Raw genomic sequence first — 16,638 nt, forward strand, 5'->3', positions numbered from 1 at the left:
GATGACTGATTATACATAAGAATTGTCCGGATTATAAAATCCGAAATAGTAAACATGAATCCGAATTTTAAAATCCTGAATGCACAAGGGCATTTTTAGAAATTTTACAGTGCGCGGGAGAAGGCAATAGGGTGGGAAAGTAATAGTCCATGTTTAAAGGACCCAAAACTATTACCACTTGGACTAATTCATTATTGATTTTGTTACACTTTTTATTCTTGCATTGGACATTCATCTCATCATTTATATTTATTTTTAATTTTTTTTGAAATATTTATATTTATTTTTATGATATTATTATAATTGTAAATTTAAATAAATTCAATCTAATATACTGACACGTGTATTCGTGCACACAAACTTATAAAACTTATTTAATATCTAACCCGGGCAACGCCGGGTCTCTAAACTAGTAGTATATATATAAAGTAAGGTTTTTTATGCCACGTGTCACTTCCACATTCATTCTCAATATTTTTATTATTTTTTCTATTTTATTTAACATAAATATCTCAACAAACTTTTGATCTTATGCACTCAGTATTTTTTATCTCAACAAACTACACATCAATCAATCAATAGTATATATATAAAGTAAGGTTTTTTATGCCACGTGTCACTTCCACATTCATTCTCAATATTTTTATTATTTTTTCTATTTTATTTAACATAAATATCTCAACAAACTTTTGATCTTATGCACTCAGTATTTTTTATCTCAACAAACTACACATCAATCAATCAATAGTATATATATAAAGTAAGGTTTTTTATGCCATGTGTCACTTCCACATTCATTCTCAATATTTTTATTATTTTTTCTATTTTATTTAACATAAATATCTCAACAAACTTTTGATCTTATGCACTCAGTATTTTTTATCTCAACAAACTACACATCAATCAATCAATAGTATATATATAAAGTAAGGTTTTTTATGCCACGTGTCACTTCCACATTCATTCTCAATATTTTTATTATTTTTTCTATTTTATTTAACATAAATATCTCAACAAACTTTTGATCTTATGCACTCAGTATTTTTTATCTCAACAAACTACACATCAATCAATCAATAGTATATATATAAAGTAAGGTTTTTTATGCCACGTGTCACTTCCACATTCATTCTCAATATTTTTATTATTTTTTCTATTTTATTTAACATAAATATCTCAACAAACTTTTGATCTTATGCACTCAGTATTTTTTATCTCAACAAACTACACATCAATCAATCAACAGTATATATATAACGTAAGGTTTTTTATGCCACGTGTCACTTCCACATTCATTCTCAATATTTTTATTATTTTTTCTATTTTATTTAACATAAATATCTCAACAAACTACACATCAATCAATCAATAGTATATATATAAAGTAAGGTTTTTTATGTCACATGTCACTTCCACATTCATTCTCAATATTTTTATTATTTTTTCTATTTTATTTAACATAAATATCTCAACAAACTTTTGATCTTATGCACTCAGTATTTTTTATCTCAACAAACTACACATCAATCAATCAATAGTATATATATAAAGTAAGGTTTTTTATGCCACGTGTCACTTCCACATTCATTCTCAATATTTTTATTATTTTTTCTATTTTATTTAACATAAATATCTCAACAAACTTTTGATCTTATGCACTCAGTATTTTTTATCTCAACAAACTACACATCAATCAATCAATAGTATATATATAAAGTAAGGTTTTTTATGCCACGTGTCACTTCCACATTCATTCTCAATATTTTTATTATTTTTTCTATTTTATTTAACATAAATATCTCAACAAACTTTTGATCTTATGCACTCAGTATTTTTTATCTCAACAAACTACACATCAATCAATCAATAGTATATATATAAAGTAAGGTTTTTTATGCCACGTGTCACTTCCACATTCATTCTCAATATTTTTATTATTTTTTCTATTTTATTTAACATAAATATCTCAACAAACTTTTGATCTTATGCACTCAGTATTTTTTATCTCAACAAACTACACATCAATCAATCAATAGTATATATATAAAGTAAGGTTTTTTATGCCACGTGTCACTTCCACATTCATTCTCAATATTTTTATTATTTTTTCTATTTTATTTAACATAAATATCTCAACAAACTTTTGATCTTATGCACTCAGTATTTTTTATCTCAACAAACTACACATCAATCAATCAATAGTATATATATAAAGTAAGGTTTTTTATGCCACGTGTCACTTCCACATTCATTCTCAATATTTTTATTATTTTTTCTATTTTATTTAACATAAATATCTCAACAAACTTTTGATCTTATGCACTCAGTATTTTTTATCTCAACAAACTACACATCAATCAATCAATAGTATATATATAAAGTAAGGTTTTTTATGCCACATGTCACTTCCACATTCATTCTCAATATTTTTATTATTTTTTCTATTTTATTTAACATAAATATCTCAACAAACTACACATCAATCAATCAATAGTATATATATAAAGTAAGATTTTTTTATGCCACATGTCACTTCCACATTCATTCTCAATATTTTTATTATTTTTTCTATTTTATTTAACATAAATATCTCAACAAACTTTTGATCTTATGCACTCAGTATTTTTTATCTCAACAAACTACACATCAATCAATCAATCAATCAATAGTATATATATAAAGTAAGGTTTTTTATGCCACATGTCACTTCCACATTCATTCTCAATATTTTTATTATTTTTTCTATTTTATTTAACATAAATATCTCAACAAACTTTTGATCTTATGCACTCAGTATTTTTTATCTCAACAAACTACACATCAATCAATCAATCAATCAATAGTATATATATAAAGTAAGGTTTTTTATGCCACATGTCACTTCCACATTCATTCTCAATATTTTTATTATTTTTTCTATTTTATTTAACATAAATATCTCAACAAACTACACATCAATCAATCAATAGTATATATATAAAGTAAGGTTTTTTATGCCACATGTCACTTCCACATTCATTCTCAATATTTTTATTATTTTTTCTATTTTATTTAACATAAATATCTCAACAAACTTTTGATCTTATGCACTCAGTATTTTTTATCTCAACAAACTACACATCAATCAATCAATAGTATATATATAAAGTAAGGTTTTTTATGCCACATGTCACTTCCACATTCATTCTCAATATTTTTATTATGCACTCAGTATTTTTTATCTCAACAAACTACACATCAATCAATCAATAGTATATATATAAAGTAAGGTTTTTTATGCCACGTGTCACTTCCACATTCATTCTCAATATTTTTATTATTTTTTCTATTTTATTTAACATAAATATCTCAACAAACTTTTGATCTTATGCACTCAGTATTTTTTATCTCAACAAACTACACATCAATCAATCAATAGTATATATATAAAGTAAGGTTTTTTATGCCACGTGTCACTTCCACATTCATTCTCAATATTTTTATTATTTTTTCTATTTTATTTAACATAAATATCTCAACAAACTTTTGATCTTATGCACTCAGTATTTTTTATCTCAACAAACTACACATCAATCAATCAATAGTATATATATAAAGTAAGGTTTTTTATGCCACGTGTCACTTCCACATTCATTCTCAATATTTTTATTATTTTTTCTATTTTATTTAACATAAATATCTCAACAAACTTTTGATCTTATGCACTCAGTATTTTTTATCTCAACAAACTACACATCAATCAATCAATAGTATATATATAAAGTAAGGTTTTTTATGCCACATGTCACTTCCACATTCATTCTCAATATTTTTATTATATTTTCTATTTTATTTAACATAAATATCTCAACAAACTACACATCAATCAATCAATAGTATATATATAAAGTAAGATTTTTTTATGCCACATGTCACTTCCACATTCATTCTCAATATTTTTATTATTTTTTCTATTTTATTTAACATAAATATCTCAACAAACTTTTGATCTTATGCACTCAGTATTTTTTATCTCAACAAACTACACATCAATCAATCAATCAATCAATAGTATATATATAAAGTAAGGTTTTTTATGCCACATGTCACTTCCACATTCATTCTCAATATTTTTATTATTTTTTCTATTTTATTTAACATAAATATCTCAACAAACTACACATCAATCAATCAATAGTATATATATAAAGTAAGGTTTTTTATGCCACATGTCACTTCCACATTCATTCTCAATATTTTTATTATTTTTTCTATTTTATTTAACATAAATATCTCAACAAACTTTTGATCTTATGCACTCAGTATTTTTTATCTCAACAAACTACACATCAATCAATCAATAGTATATATATAAAGTAAGGTTTTTTATGCCACATGTCACTTCCACATTCATTCTCAATATTTTTATTATTTTTTCTATTTTATTTAACATAAATATCTCAACAAACTACACATCAATCAATCAATAGTATATATATAAAGTAAGGTTTTTTATGTCACATGTCACTTCCACATTCATTCTCAATATTTTTATTATTTTTTCTATTTTATTTAACATAAATATCTCAACAAACTTTTGATCTTATGCACTCAGTATTTTTTATCTCAACAAACTACACATCAATCAATCAATAGTATATATATAAAGTAAGGTTTTTTATGCCACATGTCACTTCCACATTCATTCTCAATATTTTTATTATTTTTTCTATTTTATTTAACATAAATATCTCAACAAACTACACATCAATCAATCAATAGTATATATATAAAGTAAGATTTTTTTATGCCACATGTCACTTCCACATTCATTCTCAATATTTTTATTATTTTTTCTATTTTATTTAACATAAATATCTCAACAAACTACACATCAATCAATCAATCAATAGTATATATATAAAGTAAGGTTTTTTATGCCACATGTCACTTCCACATTCATTCTCAATATTTTTATTATTTTTTCTATTTTATTTAACATAAATATCTCAACAAACTTTTGATCTTATGCACTCAGTATTTTTTATCTCAACAAACTACACATCAATCAATCAATCAATCAATAGTATATATATAAAGTAAGGTTTTTTATGCCACATGTCACTTCCACATTCATTCTCAATATTTTTATTATTTTTTCTATTTTATTTAACATAAATATCTCAACAAACTACACATCAATCAATCAATAGTATATATATAAAGTAAGGTTTTTTATGCCACGTGTCACTTCCACATTCATTCTCAATATTTTTATTATTTTTCATATTTTATTTAACATAAATATCTCAACAAACTTTTGATCTTATGCACTCAGTATTTTTTATCTCAACAAACTACACATCAATCAATCAATAGTATATATATAAAGTAAGGTTTTTTATGCCACGTGTCACTTCCACATTCATTCTCAATATTTTTATTATTTTTTCTATTTTATTTAACATAAATATCTCAACAAACTTTTGATCTTATGCACTCAGTATTTTTTATCTCAACAAACTACACATCAATCAATCAATAGTATATATATAAAGTAAGGTTTTTTATGCCACGTGTCACTTCCACATTCATTCTCAATATTTTTATTATTTTTTCTATTTTATTTGACATAAATATCTCAACAAACTTTTGATCTTATGCACTCAGTATTTTTTATCTCAACAAACTACACATCAATCAATCAATAGTATATATATAAAGTAAGGTTTTTTATGCCACGTGTCACTTCCACATTCATTCTCAATATTTTTATTATTTTTTCTATTTTATTTAACATAAATATCTCAACAAACTTTTGATCTTATGCACTCAGTATTTTTTATCTCAACAAACTACACATCAATCAATCAATAGTATATATATAAAGTAAGGTTTTTTATGCCACGTGTCACTTCCACATTCATTCTCAATATTTTTATTATTTTTTCTATTTTATTTAACATAAATATCTCAACAAACTTTTGATCTTATGCACTCAGTATTTTTTATCTCAACAAACTACACATCAATCAATCAATAGTATATATATAAAGTAAGGTTTTTTATGCCACGTGTCACTTCCACATTCATTCTCAATATTTTTATTATTTTTTCTATTTTATTTAACATAAATATCTCAACAAACTTTTGATCTTATGCACTCAGTATTTTTTATCTCAACAAACTACACATCAATCAATCAATAGTATATATATAAAGTAAGGTTTTTTATGCCACGTGTCACTTCCACATTCATTCTCAATATTTTTATTATTTTTTCTATTTTATTTAACATAAATATCTCAACAAACTTTTGATCTTATGCACTCAGTATTTTTTATCTCAACAAACTACACATCAATCAATCAATAGTATATATATAAAGTAAGGTTTTTTATGCCACGTGTCACTTCCACATTCATTCTCAATATTTTTATTATTTTTTCTATTTTATTTAACATAAATATCTCAACAAACTTTTGATCTTATGCACTCAGTATTTTTTATCTCAACAAACTACACATCAATCAATCAATAGTATATATATAAAGTAAGGTTTTTTATGCCACGTGTCACTTCCACATTCATTCTCAATATTTTTATTATTTTTTCTATTTTATTTAACATAAATATCTCAACAAACTTTTGATCTTATGCACTCAGTATTTTTTATCTCAACAAACTACACATCAATCAATCAATAGTATATATATAAAGTAAGGTTTTTTATGCCACGTGTCACTTCCACATTCATTCTCAATATTTTTATTATTTTTTCTATTTTATTTAACATAAATATCTCAACAAACTTTTGATCTTATGCACTCAGTATTTTTTATCTCAACAAACTACACATCAATCAATCAATAGTATATATATAAAGTAAGGTTTTTTATGTCACGTGTCACTTCCACATTCATTCTCAATATTTTTATTATTTTTTCTATTTGATTTAACATAAATATCTCAACAAACTTTTGATCTTATGCACTCAGTATTTTTTATCTCAACAAACTACACATCAATCAATCAATAGTATATATATAAAGTAAGGTTTTTTATGCCACATGTCACTTCCACATTCATTCTCAATATTTTTATTATTTTTTCTATTTTATTTAACATAAATATCTCAACAAACTACACATCAATCAATCAATAGTATATATATAAAGTAAGGTTTTTTATGTCACATGTCACTTCCACATTCATTCTCAATATTTTTATTATTTTTTCTATTTTATTTAACATAAATATCTCAACAAACTTTTGATCTTATGCACTCAGTATTTTTTATCTCAACAAACTACACATCAATCAATCAATAGTATATATATAAAGTAAGGTTTTTTATGCCACATGTCACTTCCACATTCATTCTCAATATTTTTATTATTTTTTCTATTTTATTTAACATAAATATCTCAACAAACTACACATCAATCAATCAATAGTATATATATAAAGTAAGGTTTTTTATGTCACATGTCACTTCCACATTCATTCTCAATATTTTTATTATTTTTTCTATTTTATTTAACATAAATATCTCAACAAACTTTTGATCTTATGCACTCAGTATTTTTTATCTCAACAAACTACACATCAATCAATCAATAGTATATATATAAAGTAAGGTTTTTTATGCCACATGTCACTTCCACATTCATTCTCAATATTTTTATTATTTTTTCTATTTTATTTAACATAAATATCTCAACAAACTACACATCAATCAATCAATAGTATATATATAAAGTAAGATTTTTTTATGCCACATGTCACTTCCACATTCATTCTCAATATTTTTATTATTTTTTCTATTTTATTTAACATAAATATCTCAACAAACTACACATCAATCAATCAATAGTATATATATAAAGTAAGGTTTTTTATGCCACATGTCACTTCCACATTCATTCTCAATATTTTTATTATTTTTTCTATTTTATTTAACATAAATATCTCAACAAACTTTTGATCTTATGCACTCAGTATTTTTTATCTCAACAAACTACACATCAATCAATCAATCAATCAATAGTATATATATAAAGTAAGGTTTTTTATGCCACATGTCACTTCCACATTCATTCTCAATATTTTTATTATTTTTTCTATTTTATTTAACATAAATATCTCAACAAACTACACATCAATCAATCAATAGTATATATATAAAGTAAGGTTTTTTATGCCACATGTCACTTCCACATTCATTCTCAATATTTTTATTATTTTTTCTATTTTATTTAACATAAATATCTCAACAAACTTTTGATCTTATGCACTCAGTATTTTTTATCTCAACAAACTACACATCAATCAATCAATCAATCAATCAATATCAATCAATAATATATATATAAAGTAAGGTTTTTTATGCCACATGTCACTTCCACATTCATTCTCAATATTTTTATTATTTTTAAAAACCAATATTTTATTTAACAAAAATCGTGTTTTCGGGCTATTTGATCGGATTGCTCCGAAACATCCCCAGAAAATTAGAAAAAAAATTCAAGGACCATGACTCCCATAGAAGGGACTTCTTACGGGACTCCGCCCCTCAAAATCCAAAATTCCATCGTTTAGACCCATTTTTCATTTTTATTAATTTTTCATATTCTCAGAAAAATCCGAAAAAATTTCCATTAGTTTTATTTGATTTTTAGAATTTTTTGGTACTATTTTATATTTTTATGATTTTATTTGACAGGTTTATAGCATTTTTTACTTTGTTTTTTTGTTGTTTTTAAAAGGAAAACTCAAAACTGTTGAAATGTGAGAGAGTCTGATGACTGATTATACATAAGAATTGTCCGGATTATAAAATCCGAAATAGTAAACATGAATCCGAATTTTAAAATCCGGAATGCACAAGGGCATTTTTAGAAATTTTACAGGGCGCGGGAGAAGGCAATAGGGTGGAAAAGTAATAGTCCATGTTTAAAGGACCCAAAACTATTACCACTTGGACTAATTCATTATTGATTTTGTTACACTTTTTATTCTTGCATTGGACATTCATCTCATCATTTATATTTATTTTTAATTTTTTTTGAAATATTTATATTTATTTTTATGATATTATTATAATTGTAAATTTAAATAAATTCAATCTAATATACTGACACGTGTATTCGTGGACACAAACTTATAAAATTTATTTAATATCTAACCCGGGCAACGCCGGGTCTCTAAACTAGTTGATTTATAAAGTACAAACATTTAAAGATAAGCCAAAAGCACGCGCCTCAACGTTGGTAAAACATGAAAAATGGGTTAAGTTAAAAAAAGGATGACGGCTGTGGGATTTGAACCCACGCCCTTTCGGACCAGAGCCTAAATCTGGCGCCTTAGACCACTCGGCCAAACCGTCTTGTTGTGTTCTTGAATCGTTCTTTTTATATATAAATCCTACTTTGTTGTATATTAAAGATTAAAGACAGGATTTGCGTTCTTTGACCCTTCTTTTAATATATAAACCTTACTTTGTTGCTAATATTAAACGTTTCAACTTAGGCGCGAGATTAAAAAATGCTCTTTACAGCGAGTTTTTGGCAAGGGAAGAACTATAATTTTCTTCTAATTAAAGGCTATGTAAGCTAGAAGTTAATACAAATAGCACCATATTAGTCCTTCCTGGGATTGGTATAATACAATTATCGTCATCCTAAGCTTTGCTATAAGTGAACTCATTACCAGCATTACATGTTGGTAAGCATTTCACAAGCATATTACTTGAACTTGGTTTGTAGGTAGAGAAAAATTCTGGATCCTGCTCGAGTGAGTCGGTATATTTCTCCAAAATTGAGACTATCTCTGTAAAATGTGGCCGTTTATTTGGATTGCTTGACCAACACCTCTTGATGAGATTACTAATTGCCAGTGGACAGTCAGATGGTAATGGAGGTCTTGCATTCTGCACAAATTTTCAATAATTGAGTTTATAGAAATGCACAAAATATTGTGTATTAGATGATTAATTATGTTCCATAGGATCCTAATGTGTGTAAAAGTGGCAGATTTTGGGATCTCATGCTTAGAATCTCCACTATACCTAGTTAACCATGTATTTAAACTGCATTAACCATTTAAATTACTGTTGAAATTTGTTATCAAATTTGTGTGTCAAAATAATATAGCATTAAAGTAAATCAGGTGGTATGCTATAGCAATACCTTGTGAGTTACTGCATATGCTGCTTGTTCTGGTGTCATGTTATCAAATGGCGTGAGTCCTGTAATTAGCTCCCAAAGAACTATGGCAAAACTATACACATCTACTTTCTTTGTATGACGTTTTTCTCTGATCATTTCGGGCGCCATCCAACGGTATGTTCCAGTGAATCCTTTTGCGCTGCCGCATTGAGATTCTAAACATGAGATCCCAAAATCTGCCACTTTTACACACATATCTTCATCCAATAACAGATTTTCTGATTTGAGATCCCTATGAAGTATTCCTTGAGAATGAAGATACTGCATTCCTCTTGCAATGTCAAGGGCTAATTCAAGAACCAGTTTGAGAGGAACTGAGTGTGGTCCTTGCTGTTGAAGGTATTTTCTCAATGAGCCTCCAGCCATGTATTCAGTGATTATACAAAACACTGGAGGTTTCTTGCAAGCTCCAACAAACTACAATGATCAATCAAAGATTCAAAATGTTAATAACTGTGGAAATATGCTTCATGTTTTTCTTATTTAGTAGTTGCATACTCAACACATAAAACATTCTACTCTCTTTAATGTTGAGAGAAACATACTCTAACATTAACTGCATATCACTTCATCAACTTCGGAAGAGAATGAATTCGACAACTAAAATACTTCTATTTCAGTACTAGATTAGGAACAACATAAACAAAACACAAAAAAATAAAAATCGCAATTGGTTGCTATACATGAGATGGATAGCCTAAGGGCCTTTTTGGATAAGCAGTTTAATTAAGCACTTATAACATAAGCGTTTATCATACAAGTGTTTATGTATAAACTATTTTTACAACAAAAAAAAGAAGATAGTGTCAAACTAATTTTATGTAAGCTATAAACTATTTTCATAAGTTATTCTGAAGAACTTGTGAAAATAAGATGAAAACAACTTATGGACATGTCATGAGCTGCTTTCCATAAATTCTCAGATAAGTCAATCCAAATTCCAAACAGGTTCTAAATCAAAGATGAATCAAGGAGTGGTAGCAAAGCACATGGTTACCTAAGGAGTAACGGATCCAAAAAGCATCTTGGGATCGAAGCTATAGATATATCTATTCAATATAGTGTCACTTAAAATTAAAATAAACACTACATGCAAAGGCTAAAGACTAGATGTCAAAATAAAGAAAAGACAATTTATTTTCCCACCCTTCTCTCTCCTAGCGCTCCCTATTGGGATCATAAAATCCGAAAACATGGAGGGGTGTTTAAACGTGTTTTGGAGGGTCTTCAACGTTGTTTGGATTATAAAATCCGAAATCCGTATGACGCATGAGAAAGTAGTAGGGTGGAAAAAGAAACTACGTAAATAAAAAAGGAACCTTAGGACCAAAGAAACCATTCAAAATAGTGGAACTAAAAGCAGAAACAGTTAAAAGGAACATACTCAAAAGAGATAGTTTATAATAAAAGGATGTAAACCATGAGAATCATCACAGTCAGTCTCATAGTTGTAAATTGCGGTCTGCAAACTAAGTTGCGGCCATACTATAAAGGTTTCAGAGGTCTCTGTAACATCATTGCAACTGAAATTACGGCTAAATATGCCTGTATTTTGTTGCAATATTAAGGTTCGCAACTGCGATCATGACTACAACCACAATTTCTAATTATGATTGGTATATTCCACATATAAATAGAAATGATGGAAGAAACAGAACTTACAGAAATGATATTTGGATGGCGCAAACGAAACAGCAAAGCAACCTCAGAAGTAAAGTGTTTCTCAAGCAAAGCAGCCAATTCCTCATCCTCTTCTGGTTGACTAACAAGCTTAATAGCAACATCCATGTTCTTATAGATACCTCTGTAGATCCTGCTATGCCTCCCAGAATCAAATTTGGCACCAATGAATAACTGAGACATATCAGCATTCCAATCATCTTGTTCATTTCCCTTTATGGCTGCTCCAGAGGATACTAGATACTTTGACCATGACACAGCTCTCTTGTATTCACCTAGTGAAAGTCTTCTCCCTGACCTCACATTGTTAGAAATTTCTTTTAACCAATGCAAATTCTTCATGCTTCAAATTTAAATCTTATAAGATTATAAACCAAATTTCCAAAACTAGACTAATTTTTTAGACAAAAATGTATCATTTGCATGGTATATAACCAGTTAGAAAAGAAGAAACCAACTGCAAATGGAAACCATTTCATTCTCTTATTGTAATAATAAGAGTGTAAACAAGAATATAGTATTATATTATATTATAGGAGTAGTTGTTTTCATTAGGAAAGCACATAACATAAGTAATGAAATTCAGAAAGGTCTTAATTAATTATTGTTAAGCAGTGAAAGGGCAAAACTGCAAAGAGCTGGCTCTTGCCACCACCTTGTAATAACACTGACAGTACCATCTCTACGTTCCCAACGTGCAAAGATATACTTCTCAGGAGACAAACCGGGTCTACTTGATCATGACCCTTATCTTACTCTTCTTATTTTCTTACTTTCTCAATTAAAAAGTATTCTTTATAGTGTCTACAAAATTACGAATTTTCATGTTTTGTTTTTTATGAATAATTTGAGGCAAAATTCCTTTTAAAATTTTTTTTGAGGCAAAATTACATAATTTATTCCTTAACTTTAATTATTTCTTTTTCATATAACACTTTTGTCTTTTATTTCTTTTTCTTTTGATTTAATTATTTATGTTATAAAATGTCAACATCGTTAACTTTTTTTAAAAAAAAATCAATTATCCATTAAATTCATTGAAAACCCAAAAAAACTCATCAAAAAGACTTGTAATTACTTCGTCGTCTTCATTTTGTCTCTCATCAATCAACCTAACACTTCAACAATATAAAATGATCTTCATATTTTTTCATCATTTCTTCATCGTTTTCTTTTGTTTGGGTACCGAGTTGGAGTTTTATTACGGTTGTTTTTTTGGTTTTGGCTATAGCTGATTTTGTTGATGAGTGGGAAAAAGATGATTAAGGTGATGTAGAAAAATAGATTTATGAGTTTTTTTTTATTTTATAAAATCTAGATTTTTAGGTTTGTACAATGAAGATGAGTTTGTTTATGAATCTGATGGTTTTTTTTTAATAAAAAAGGATAAAGATGTTGAAATTTTTCTTTTGGTGTTAACCCTGAAGAAAGGGATTATGGTAATCCCAAGTTCGGTGAGTTAAGTATAACATGATTAAGAATTGTTCCACTCAGAAATCAAACTCAGGTTCTTGCAAACGATTGAACTTATTAACCACTTGAACATAATTGTTTGGTTATCAGCATGTAATAACTTATATATCTCTGTTTTAAGATATATGACAATTTTGATAATTTTCTTTGTCTATTTATAGTTGATCATTTTTAATTTTATAGCTCTATTTCTTTACTAAAATGACCTCTACTATTGCACGTTTTTACAAACTAGCAATATGTATGATGCTACCTTGAGCCCGGTGTCTATGACTTCTTAGAGCATCTTCGATTTTAACTTTGATTTTGACATAGGAATTGCGTATGGTACCTCAAAGTTGATACTCATGAGTTCTAAAAGAGCCTTCAGTTTTTTGCTTGATGCTTAGGGGAGGTAGGTACCCATGGCTTCTCAAAGAGCCTTCGACCTTTGGCCTTGACGAACATGACTTCTTAGAACGACCTTTGGAGTGGTGACCGATCAGGACGCCGAGGTGTCATGAATAAATAAAATGTTCAGCTGAACTCATACCCTTTTTAGTTTTGGATCAATCAATTATTGGGGAGGCTTAGGAACCACATAAAACCCTAACAAGGGATTGATATAAAAGAAGAACAACATGTACTATAAGGATGTTGAATTCTTTTTCTTCTAAACAAAAGAAATAGAGTGCTAAGAAACATGTGACAAAGCAAGACAACCGGTCTATGTTGATCCTCAAACCTGTCACCTATCATTTGCAACATCCTATAAAATTTATTGAAAATACGAAAAGATAAAAGAAGATACAAACTTGAAGGGACTAGACCAAAACTCAAGATAAAGAAGATAAATAATCTCTTCCTCAATAAAACCTGAAGAATAAAAAAATAAATCACAAACACTAAATTTTCGTAGTCCAGTTCAATTCTCTTTTCTTTTTTTGTTGAAACATTTATATTCCTATTAAAACACATCTAAAATACCATTTGGAATATCATTACACCATTGAAATAGAAGACATGAAGACCAATAACAGTCATTTTATTTTGCAAATATGAGAAATCAAAAATCTTATACTCTTGTTGAGTTCCAATGCAATTCACAAAACTAGTGGTTCAAAAAGGTTGGATTAATGGGTTCTACACATACCTTTATTCTCATAAGGTGCTTGTAACACTTACATCAGTCACAATTATAAGTAAAAATTCAATTTTTAGATTCATTTAATAAATTATGTTTGTGGTCTATATATTATATAGATCATATATACATCTTTGATTCAATAAATCTAAAAAGTGAATTTTTGCTTATAATAGTGACCGGATGGTGTATTTTAACACTACTCTCTTATCGAGTGAAATATTTGATACTTGTTAGTCCCACCATTTAATGGGAAAACCATTCATAAATAAAGTAGTGTGACTTACGTGTATTTCACTCAATAAGAGAGTGAGTGTTAATTATTTTTTTTTGTTAAAATGAGTGTTGCTAACATTATTCTTTTCTGTAATTCCAAGTACAATATGATTAAAAGATAATTTAATTTTCTCATCTTAATTTTAAACTTTTTGTAGAGGAATTAATTTACTTTTTTTAAAGGAGAGAAAATAATTATAAACTGTTGGGATACACTTCTGATTTGTGGCAAAAACTCAAGTGAATTATGAAAACAAAGTGAAAGAACGAGAATAGAGAAAAACTGAGATTGAAGTGGAAAAGAGAGATTATTGAATGTAAACTTTATTGAATAGAGAAAGATGTGTACACGTGTTCTCTCTATCTATTTATATATCTACAAATGCATTAACCATATATTATGCTAACTAATTATGGTTACTTGACTACCAAGTAAACGATATGGTCAAGTTAATCTCTAACTAGTTATTTCAATCTTACTCAACTAACTTTTAACTAGTAACTAACCCCTAACAAACTTGTGTTAATCTAAAGTATATATATATACATCACAACCTAGCGTGTCCTTTGTGATGTTCCTCTATGATGATCCTTTATAGCACATGAGAACGCTGGACCTCTAGAATGAATTATTTTAAGCCCAAAAATAAACTTGAAAAATATATAAACTCTTAGCTTTTTTATGAATGCAGTAGCATTTAATTCTTTTATCTTTTTGTGGTGATTGCATTGCACTGATTGAAGTGGATTATTGGCATTATTGTTGGTTTAATTTTCCACTGTACTGTTATGTACGAGTAATAAGAAGGGCCAGGGGGGTGTGTTGGATGAAAATCAAAGCATCCCAAATCATATGGAGAGAAAAGCTGAGAACCATAAACTTTGTCTGAGCTGTCTTCACTTTGACCATCATCAGGTGTGTCCTTAACAGGGGACTTGAACCTCAATATTTATGCTTCAAGATCTGGCAAGCCAATTATTGTTATCTAATTCGACACAAACACTAATTATTGGTTTCCACCAGGTAGGGGTAGTTTCGTCACATTCATTTCGAACCATGTATATATATTTTAGGCTTAGGCTTAGCTGTGTTGGACTTGGACAAGCCGTATAAAGTAACCAACAAATGGTCCTCTTCCGTATACGGTCTGGTCCCTCTCACTCAATCCTCTTCCTTTTATTTTACTCTCTTCTTTCCATCACATTCACAACCTTTTAATTCATTAAGATTGTTTTTGTTTACTCTCCGTATTTGGTTGGGAAATAAGTACAGTTAGGTTAAGAATTTTTTTTTCATTTATGAATTGGATTTAAGTTCTTCTGAATAATTTGTCGTTTGTTTGATTATTTTAATTCGTTATTTTCATTAATATATGTTCTTCGAGCACTTATATTTAGATATTCTTAAATTTGTAGCAACAACAACAACAACCAAGCCTTATTTTGCAACATTCTATTTTATCTTTATCTCTTTTTTTTATCCTATCATTCGCGTTTATTTATTTTTCTCTCAAGATGTGGATCGATTTTAGGTCATCATAAATCACTTTCCTTTTCCCATATGCTAACTTACAACTTCATTTTTCTATGTAGAATAACGTACTGCTTCATTAAATTTGTGCTTCTATTTCTATTTTTTTATAAAAAAATCGGCTACATGTATTTTAATAATAAAGTAACTTTTTATCAAAAAAATAAATAATACTTACCTAATTACTGCCATTTTGTTCCTAAAGAAGACTATTGCGATTTTGCAAGGCTTATGTATATAGCTTTTTTAGTACATAGTACATTATGTTTAACGTGTTTTTATGAACATAACTTAATTGGTGGAGACATCGTAATATGTAGGAGTTGAAGTTCGAATATAACATTTAA

General features: G+C 27.7%; 1 protein-coding gene and 1 non-coding gene across 2 annotated transcripts; both read right to left on the bottom strand.

Moving 5' to 3' along the window:
* Window positions 1-9,287: 9,287 nt before the first annotated feature.
* TRNAL-UAG (transfer RNA leucine (anticodon UAG)) lies at window positions 9,288-9,367 on the bottom strand. The gene has a single exon. It is a non-coding gene; the product is annotated as a tRNA-Leu (tRNA).
* Window positions 9,368-9,542: 175 nt separating this feature from the next.
* On the bottom strand, window positions 9,543-12,566 carry LOC146901744 (serine/threonine/tyrosine-protein kinase HT1-like). Its single transcript, XM_085735531.1, has 3 exons — window positions 11,871-12,566; window positions 10,170-10,625; window positions 9,543-9,910 (listed from the first exon to the last, which is right to left on the bottom strand). The coding sequence occupies exons 1-3, from the start codon at window positions 12,228-12,230 to the stop codon at window positions 9,662-9,664; spliced, it is 1,065 nt and encodes a 354-aa protein (XP_085591657.1). The 5' UTR covers window positions 12,231-12,566; the 3' UTR covers window positions 9,543-9,661.
* Window positions 12,567-16,638: the final 4,072 nt, after the last annotated feature.

The sequence above is a fragment of the Medicago sativa genome, chromosome 8 (assembly GCF_051527215.1).
Source record: "Medicago sativa cultivar Bolivia chromosome 8, Bolivia_mono, whole genome shotgun sequence".
NCBI classification, from domain to species: domain Eukaryota; kingdom Viridiplantae; phylum Streptophyta; class Magnoliopsida; order Fabales; family Fabaceae; genus Medicago; species Medicago sativa.

Excerpts from the sequence above, each read along its gene's own strand:
- LOC146901744 (XM_085735531.1), bottom strand. The coding sequence starts at position 12,230 with ATGAAGAATTTGCATTGGTTAAAAGAAATTTCTAACAATGTGAGGTCA. Across the intron at positions 10,626-11,870 it reads GCCATCCAAATATCATTTCT|TTTGTTGGAGCTTGCAAGAA; the intron begins GTAAGTTCTGTT and ends TGATCATTGTAG. Across the intron at positions 9,911-10,169 it reads CATATGCAGTAACTCACAAG|AATGCAAGACCTCCATTACC; the intron begins GTATTGCTATAG and ends AAATTTGTGCAG.